General features: G+C 44.1%; 1 protein-coding gene across 1 annotated transcript; it reads right to left on the reverse strand.

Moving 5' to 3' along the window:
* Window positions 1-949: 949 nt before the first annotated feature.
* LOC119014157 (solute carrier family 25 member 10) lies at window positions 950-6,462 on the reverse strand. Its single transcript, XM_037089107.1, has 11 exons — window positions 5,722-6,462; window positions 5,135-5,254; window positions 4,920-5,034; window positions 4,277-4,325; window positions 3,769-3,810; window positions 3,621-3,664; window positions 3,062-3,132; window positions 2,889-2,981; window positions 2,738-2,815; window positions 2,531-2,587; window positions 950-2,438 (listed from the first exon to the last, which is right to left on the reverse strand). Exons 1-11 carry the CDS (start codon window positions 5,809-5,811, stop codon window positions 2,337-2,339), a joined length of 861 nt encoding a protein of 286 aa, XP_036945002.1. The 5' UTR covers window positions 5,812-6,462; the 3' UTR covers window positions 950-2,336.
* Between the last annotated feature and the right edge of the window lie 3,166 nt (window positions 6,463-9,628).

A 9,628-nucleotide genomic window follows, 5' to 3' on the forward strand; every position in this document is an offset into this window, starting at 1 on the left:
CCAACAGTGGAGCAGAAACCTCGTTAATGCCATGAAGTCGAACGCCTGTCCATGGCATGTTTCTGTCGACGACACTCTCTTCCATCTCGCATTTCTCTGTTTGAGAAAGACGACCGACGGATACTCAGACGACTCTAAAGCGAAGCGGCTGGTGCGACTTTCGCTGCGATCAGGTAGAAATCACAGCTGAAAATTATTTCTCCCCTTTTGCGTGGAGATATGAACATCTGGTACAACTATAAACGGCAGGTTTTTTTTTTCTGTTGTCATGGCTTTTCCAAAACACTAACTCCTCAGCTTCAAAACCAAACTTTGAGATGTCTTTCTAATTTCTTCCAGAGATGAAGATAGAGGGAGGAAGAGGGGGGGGGATGCTTCAGTGTGTGTGTCTGCGTCATTAACTGTATCCTCGATGGATGTTTTCCAGCTCAGTGGTCGGTCTGTATTCTATCAGCGATAGAGTGCCTGATAAACTACAAACACGCGTCCGTGGCTGAGGCAGTGAAGCAGGAGACGCTGAGAGAGACGGAGCCGAGCCTGACGTTCGACCCTCACACGGAGCATTATGTGTCATTACTGTATGTCGCCGCGCTGCTCTTTCAGAGAGCGCCATGACAACCAGGGATGATTACCGTCTCGCCATCAGATGAGTTTTTGCACAGTTTTCCACGGGGTTACGTAACCCGTCCATTAGAGCGCCGCGGCGTGAAGTCGCGAGAAGAGTCGATTTGGATTTATTCCTCCCCGTAAATATTCATCTCTTGTTGATACCTGTCACTCAACAGGCAAAGACAGAAAGTTTATACGTCGATTTTCTTTTACTTTCACATCACAGAGAGAAGAACCGAAAGCCGAGCTGTCACGAGTTTGACCCCCGAAGACAACGCTCATCGCTCAAACGCCGACATGGATACGAAACAAACGTAAACTGTGGGACGTGGAAACATATCAGGTGTCCTTTAAAGTCGAACATGATGGATTGTGCATCTCAGTGAAAGGTGAAAATAATACCTGGAACAATATGAAATGTTCAAGAAAAGAGCCACAAACCCACATAACTGCTCCCGAACCAAGACTCACAACTCTGTTTCTCAGAAACGAATCTTCAGATGGAGCCGAGCCGGCTGCTCGTCTGCATGAAAGCACAGCGGCGTTGTTTTAAAGTTTGAACCTGACAGAAGCTGCGTAAGGACACAAATCATCATCAAGGCCCACAAGCAGACAAGAAACGATTGTTTTTTAATTAATATAATTAAATCAGTTACAGCATTTTTTCCTCAGCGCACTGTTCATGAGATGGATTTACAACTGAGATCCTCGTAGCGACGCCCTCCAGCGCACATTTCACAACACTTTCACTCAATATGAAAAAAAGATAATCAACTTGTTTCACCTAAAAACTGCCACCGGCACAGAGACGCTCAGATTCTGCATGATTACAAACGTAAGGAAATTAAAAACAAAGGCTCAGTGTGACACCCAGAGGGTCTCGTGTTAGCAGATTCATCCAGCAGCTTCATCCGAGCTTTTAAATCTGTGTGTGCAGTGAAGTTCAACCAGGACACCGTGTCAAAGTTCTCACATTTCACCTCTGCTCATCGACCTCACATGAACAACAGTCGACATCGCAGGATGATGCTCTTTCACATTTTAGACATGTTTTTTTTTTAGTTTCTCTGGCTGCTTTTTATAAGTTGAGCGGTGAAATTGCAGCTCTTGATAATAATTTTAAAAAAAGACACTGTGTTGTTTTGGAGAAGAAGTTCAAACTCAGATTTTTCTTATATTTACAGTTAATTCAAACTGAATAAACAAAGCTGCTCTCAGAGGACAAAGAGAAGGTCCCCAGAAACATGGTTTGAATTTAGAAAAAAAAAACAAAGTAAAAACAGTATGAAATTGAACTGTCCTTTGAGGTCAGCTTGTTTTATTCAGTCACGAAAAAAACAAGACGGTGGATTTAAGTCTAATCCTGACCAAACTGTGATGTTAAACAGACAGATGGATGTCGACAGACGACTACATGGATCTGCTCTCTGTTACAGCTGATTGGAAGTATCGTCACACAGTTGGACTTTGGCGTTCTCGCGGTTTGAAAGTGTTAAAACGTTACTACCAGCCATGACGGGCCGCTTCGTGCCTCAGCCCACCGCGTCTCTTCGATCTCTGAACAAACTAGAGGCCATCTTGCCCGACCTGCAAGATGGCCTCTAGTTTGTTCAGAGATCGAAGAGACTGAGCTCATTCAGTTTAGTTCAGTTTAGCCGCCTGATGATTAAAGTTGATGATCGAAGCCGTCCGACGTGGGAAACCCACTGAAGTTGACGAGGAATCGCTCAGCAGACGACCACGGCGCCGAAATGCTGCCTGAGCTGCTCGAGGAACATGAAGGTGAGGACGGTGTGAGGGATGAGACGGATCGCCGCCGGAACGAGACCCTGCGGAGACAAAACCACAGCAGGTTAAAAACAGAGCGCCAAAAAAAATAAATAAAAACAAAGTACAAAACATCGCGTCTTGACGGCGACACCTTGTAAAATGCCTTCGGGCCCAGATTTGCAGTCTCCGTTAGACAGTGAAACACGCCCTGCAACAAGGACACACAAAAACAAAGACATGTCAGACGGCGTGATTCTCCACAGAGCATGAATAAAACATACGTGTCCGAGAGGATGGGAGGCCCAGTGTAACCCCGACCGTTCTGTCCGGCAACATTTAAATCACGCGACACACTCACCCTGTACTCCAGCTTCGAATTCATTAGTCGGGTTTTAACAACGTCGAGGGGTTGGCACAGGATTGTGGCGCAGCCGCCCTGCGGGGGAGAGGAGACGTCTTGAAGATGCGTTGGTGTTTATATAAGCGGCGACAGAGGTTGAGCGACTTACTGCAAACACGCTGGCCAGGAAGTGTGTGAGGACGTTGTCGGTCAGGTAACCCGTGGACAGAAACAGCTGCTTGGACTGGTCGTAACAGGAGAGCTGCGGTGGAGGGAAACGTATGCAGAAGAAGTGGCATCGTGTTGTGATGTAACAGTGTAACGCAGCAGAGGCGTATTTACCTGTCCGATGGAGACCAGCGCACCTCGAGAGGACGCCAGCGTGGCGCCGGAGAACAGCTTCCTCACTCCCTCTGCAAGTTAAACGGCAGGATGGAGAAAATGTGAGGGAAAAATCTGCAACGTGAAAATATGTCTACAGAGACGAGGAGCGTTTTCAGCCCCATCGTAATAAAATCAGTGTTGTGGAAAAAACTAAAACGTTGTATCGGAGTAAAAGTAAAGATGTCATGGAAGAGTAAAACTTATAAGTACATAATCACGTGTTTATTCCGTAAACTAGTGGTCGGCTTGAATATCCTGCCAAATGAGAGAACAGTGTCTGAGATGGTTCAACATTTTAAAGCGTGAAATCAGTTGTTTTGTTGTTTTTTTTTGTTTTGTTTTTTTTGTCAGGCATCTGGATATTTTGTGAGCCAAAACGTGATCTTTTTGTGACGTGTTTTTAGTGACCAAAGTGGCAACATAAGAAATAAAGCTGCAGCAAAATAAGTTTCAGCAGTATCACAACATACGCAGGAACTTCAGCGATACAAAGTAAGAAGACGCTGGTGAATCTTACCCTCCTTCCAAACACGCAGCAGTCCGTCCAGCGCATGAGCGTAACTGTTGAAGAGAAACAAACCTCACACTGTGTTGATCTGAATGCGACCGCGGACGTTAATAAAAGATCAGAACATGACGCGTTTCCTTTTTCAGTGTTCACTTACTTTCTCCGCAGCTCGACCGGCAGCTTGACATCATTCTGCATTCTGCACAGATGACAGATGAACAGTTTTAAACAGCAGTTAACAGGATGAAAACCCGTCACGGTGATTATCTGTCAATGCGGTGGTAAATTGGCCTGTCAAACTTGAATAGTGAGAATAAAATGGTGAAGTTTTTTCTTGGTAAATGACGTCAAATACAACTCGCACCCCAATCACATCCTGAACTTCACATTGCAGTACTCAGTATTTGCTGTGCATGATTTAAAAGAGAGGAAATAACTTTTTTTTAAGAGGAATTTCATCAGTCTTGTCGGTTTAATTATCCTTTTCTGTTTCATCTCTCCGCAGAGTTTTGTGCAGAACAGGTACTTCTTTGAGTTTAATTTGCAGGTTGTGGCTTCTACCTGGGAACCACTTCAACACAAGAGTCTACTGTGGTAATCAAATAATCAAATTTACCAAACACACACTTTTTTTTAGTAGTTATTCATCTTTCTAAAAAACTCACCGGACATTCACCAGGTCAGCTGGAGTCCCGATGAAGCCGCCTGCAAACCCTGTTGGGAGACACATATTAAAAGTGCAACATGTGAGACTGGCCACCTGTCAGATGCATTTTTTACAGTAAGTAGGGCACAGTATATCACCGGAGTGACGGCTAACTGCTGCTAAATGTAGCTGTCTTTAGCGCAGTTAGCTGTGCAGCTAGCGGTCGGGACTGGGAGCTCAGAGCACCAGGAGAGTGTCGGGGTTGTTAACAGTGTTAGCACAGGAGCTCTGAACCACCAAGAGGAGGAGGTTCTGCAGGACACGAGCTAAGAACACTGGCGGGGAGCTGTGACAGAACCAGAGCCGGACGAGTGGGGAAGGGAACCGGGTTCAGCAGCCTCTCAGAGGGACTGAACACAGCAGCAGCTCAGACATGGAGGGTTCTGACAGGAACAGAAGAGGCAGGACGCAGGAGAGGAGCGAGACAGACAGCATCCGACAGTATGGCCGATAATATCTGACCGCTGCCTCTGGAACAAAGTGGTTTTACAAGCCGAGGTGGGACGAGGACAGCTGGTTGGCATGCTAGCTAGATATCTCAGTGAAAAACATAGATGCAGGTGTCTGTGGACTAATACACCTGATACTACCAGGACACACACCTCCAAATGTACCCAGCAGGACCTTCTGGTAGAACGGCATCAGACCTTTGTTCTCTCTGGTGATCTTGTCTCTGACAGTCTCATAAATGGCGAACCGTGTCAAAGAATATGTCATCTAGAAACAAAGAAAGAAAAGAAAGAAAATCCATCCGAATGTGAGCAGCGAGGACACGAACAGTGAGTGAATGATTTAATATGTGTGGATGTTTTTTCACCTGCCGACAGAGAGACGCGCTGAGGCCGCTGTAGAGCGCCAGGTAACCTTCTCTCCTCACCACGTTCACCGTCATGCCGATCATCCTCAGCCTCACCTCCTGCTGCGTCTGCAAGTGCACCTGGGAATGACATCATGGGAGCAGCGGTCCAGTGACATCATACCAACAAGATGGGTTCTTCAATTAAGGTGATAATCAGCTGATTCCAAACATCACAACAAACAATCAGCCTGCTGAATGAAGGAAAAATCCATTCAGAAGGAGGACAACAGGTGAAGGAAATGGAATCAGTAAACCTGTTTCTGTCGCTGTTTCGTGTCATTTAAAGCCTCCAAACAAGCCGACTGATTGTCATAATCAAGGTCATTTATGGAATTAGGTAAACTAAAAGGCAATCTATTCCAAAAGAAAGTTTCAGCAGGAAAATAAACTTTGAGGTAATCTGATTAACATTTTCCACAATGCAATCGTGAAAAACAGCCCAGACAGAGAAATGAGGCCTAACTGGATCATTTTCTTAATTTCTAAGAGGAAAGAGAATTGAGCTACAATTAAAAAAAAAAAAATCAATGCACTTTATATTTTACCTTAATTAAATCCAGCGGGTGAGTTAAACAGGCAGCTGCGCTGGAGGAGACGCCACCGAAGTACCAACGAGACACACGAGTTTCCTGCATGTTGCCGGTGAAACAAAGTCCAGAGGAAGAAGTCGAGGTGTCGGCTCCTCAGAGGCTGCTGGGACGACTTTGTCCAAGCGTGCTCGCCTCATCCTCTCCTCTCAAGGCTGCCGGTGATGTTTGTACGCTGCTCATGTTAAATCCACAACAGACCGGTGCAAGTGTCCTTCACGCTAATCTCCATTTTGTCCTGAGAAAGAGCTTTGGATCAGCACATGGCTGGACTTGTCCGGAGTGGAGTGCAGAGCCGTCGAACTTACTCCATCTTACCGTGCCAAGAAAAAGTGGGTGTGTTGGGGGGGGTTGCAGCTGGTTAGTGGGAGGAAGTGTACGTGACTAATGTAAAAATAGTATGTGGCTCGACTCGCCACTGTAGTTTTGTGAATGTGGTATGGCAACAAACCGAGGTCTCAGCTATCACGGATCAAGAGGTCCTAAAGTTCAAATACAAATCTGTTAAGAATAGACGTCGCATTCCCGTCGTACTGCTCAGTGTCAGGGTCGCTCAGCGGGTCACCGGGTCAGAAACATACAACATGTGTTCACTCCACAGCAGCTTCTCCTTCTCTTTCTAACTAATTACTATGTCAAAGCAGCGTTTTCCAAAGCCAGAGTGTCTGTTTGGGTTCTTAAAAAGCGTGACATGATTTTAAATGAGCGCTGCAGCAGTGGTATGAATGGGCAGCCTGGCAGCGCTCGGTGTGTGTGCTGACTCAGAGGGAGGAGGGGGATTCATGACAGATGACAGAAAACAGTAACCGGATACCAACTGAGAGTCGGAGCGAAGGCCAGACGTGCTGCTGCTGCTGCTGCTGCTGCTGCTGCTGTGTATGAGTGGCCGTCCAAGCCACAGTTTGGCAAATCTGACACTCATAAATTCTTCTTACACATATTTATACTTTCAATCTCACGTTTAACTTTATTTTCATTCTTACACCCACACGCAGTCTATATATTTCTAGTCTCATATTTCTAAATCTGAGGATGAAAAAGCACCATCGGAGGGTAATTTCCAGCGTGTCAGGACAGATTTCTGTGACTCACAGCAGGATTGCTGTCCATATTATTTTCTCACCCGCTGGAAACTCAACGAAGATCTGCGATGATGCGTAGCCTTCGTAAAGTCTTGGCAGTCAGCTGTGTGCTGTGCGTCTTCCTCATGTTACATCCCTACACATCACATTTGTTCTCTTGTCTGTTATAATTCAGCCCCCCTCACAGCAGACATTTTGACATGTGGCAGGTCCAAATAATAAAAATGACAGATGGCTTTATTCCATTTAGCTGCTTCGGTTTCAGGGTCCTGGACACTGTCATGGTTTACAGGGACGCGCGCTTAAAGAGGGACATTGTTCATCTTTTGAGTTGACGCATCTCCTGCTATGACAAGCAAAATGTCTGCGGGGGAAAAAGGCCCGGACACTTTCAATTACATCATATTTCAGTGAGTTAAATGCACAATATGTGCAAGACGTGTTGGAGGAGATGGTCGGGGGCTTCTGGAGGAATAAACACACAGACTGGATTTTAATTTGGGGGATTTAAAAAAGTGGAAACATCTTCTCTCAGTCTCCACTGTCGAGTGTTTGAGGGGAAATATATCATGAACGTAACGTCACAGAGAGGAAGAGGAACATGAGGAGAGGGAACTGGAGTTTCTGGTGAGTGCTGAGTTCAGTGCGAGACCCGAACATTTCAGATAAAACACTCACATGTTGTGCGCAAGTTTACGGTTAATATACAGTAAAGTAATCCGGCTCTTGGGGAGAAATAATAATGATAATAAACACAAAATAGGTGACAATGAACAACCTCACATCTGAAGTGACTCACATTAACGAGGGCGATGTGTTTGTGTATATATGTTTTAGTTTTGTTTTCATCTAGTTTCTCATTTCAGAACGTCCTTCTGCTCCACTCCCTGATGTTTGAAGCGAACACTGTCCCTGATGTTCATGGTGTTTTAAAGGTACTTCTCCTCTCAGGCTTCAGGTTTCACCATCCTCATTTACATATATTTGGCAAATTGCAAATGCAAAAATAAAAGAAAAAAGTCATTTTATCTTTTTTAAAAGGCTTGAATTTTATTGTTTTAAAAAAAAACCTTTTGATTTTAACATTCGAGCGTTCACATTCATTTGCATTCTTTTTGTGATTCAGATTTTGCTTTTAACCTTTTGAATTCACGCCTTTTCCCGTCTGCGTCGTCCATTTTTCATGAGAGAATCTGTTGTTTTCTCTGTCAGCGTTCAGGCAGTCGGCTCGTCTGAAGTCATTTTCATATCAGGGTAGATTTTATCTTCACGCCTTCAATGTAACATTCATGCTGCTTATTGTGCAAAGTGTGGAGCTAATGTATGTTCCCTCTTCCATTTTCAACATTATTGCTTTTTCGAGGCGAATCATCCTCCATGTAGGAGAACCTTTTTGAAAGTAGCACTTCAGCGGACTCGGCACTGTGGTTTCCAGCGCCTCCGTCAGAGGAAAGTAATTCAGCATCATTCTCCTGTTTTCAGCTGTCAGTCTTGAGGGAGTTACGTAAATGAGTGAATCACACATCAGCCCCTCGGTCTCCATTCAGCCTGAGAGTTTTTACAGCATGTTATCTGCTCGCTCCTCTCCGTCTGTCAGTCATTCTCAGCTACCCTGCAATGAAGCCTGAGAGGTGCAACACTTTTACATATCCACAGGATGCAGAAGGTGGTTGGCTGCTTTTTTTTTTCTTTTTTCTTTTTTTTTTTTTAAAGCCTTTGAGTTGTCTTCTAACTGTTTTTTTATTTTTCAGGCACAGAACCTCGATCAAAAAATGCACATTTTAAGTTAATGTGTACATTTACTGACATCTAAATTATAATGTCAGATTAATTAAAGCACAATTAATGATGCTTCTAAAGAGAAAACTTAAAAGTATAAAGAATAATCAGATCCAAACATTGAATCTAGTGACACGAAGGCTACAGATTCAACCCAAATTCAACCTGTGTCATCTATTATTATGTATTATACATTTAATCTACTAAACTACTTAAAAAATGCCCCTTACAGATAAAATAATGCTGCAGCAAAAGCAAAGAAAAAAGTCTCTGAGTCTCCAGTTTCCACTAAATACACCTGAGGTCACAGACTCTCATCATCTGAACTCCCTGAAACAGCGTTCAAGAGATATTAATTACTGCAACGAATCAATCAGCACGAGTTATCTGACGGGCTCACACTATAAATTGGTCCCAGTTGGTGACGTGTTGTGATTCTCTCACACTTCTTTCTTATTCAAGGCAGATTTAAACCACACACAGCCTTCATGCACCACCTGGTGGAAGTCTGCTGTCAGTGACATCATACAGTCAAGATGTAACGACACAGAGGTCATCACAAAACACCTTAATCACCTTTATGCATTTTAAATTAGTTGGAAATCTTACCCAACGTCTCTGGTAATTGATATTTACGTTATTGATCACAGCTGTGCTGTTCCTGCTTTGATAAGTCAAAATGTCTGCTTGGAAACAGCGTCAATCAAGCACACACGATCCTGAAATTAAGTCTGACCCAAATGTATCTTCTTGGGGTTCAAGTCAGACATGGTTCACTGCAAATGTTCTGTATACTTGTGAAGCTCTCCTGCAGTTATTTCCCTTCACTAGAACACCACATTCAAATAATGAGCTCATCATGAAGCTTCACTGAAGCCTGATAACGATCCATTCATTAGAATCAGGTGTGTTGGAGCAGGGAACCATCTAAAACAGGTTTTAAGAACAACAGCTTATTCTGCATCTGTCTGAAGCATTAATGACCACAAGTCTTTAAACTGCTT

The sequence above is a fragment of the Acanthopagrus latus genome, chromosome 23 (assembly GCF_904848185.1).
Source record: "Acanthopagrus latus isolate v.2019 chromosome 23, fAcaLat1.1, whole genome shotgun sequence".
Taxonomy (NCBI): domain Eukaryota; kingdom Metazoa; phylum Chordata; class Actinopteri; order Spariformes; family Sparidae; genus Acanthopagrus; species Acanthopagrus latus.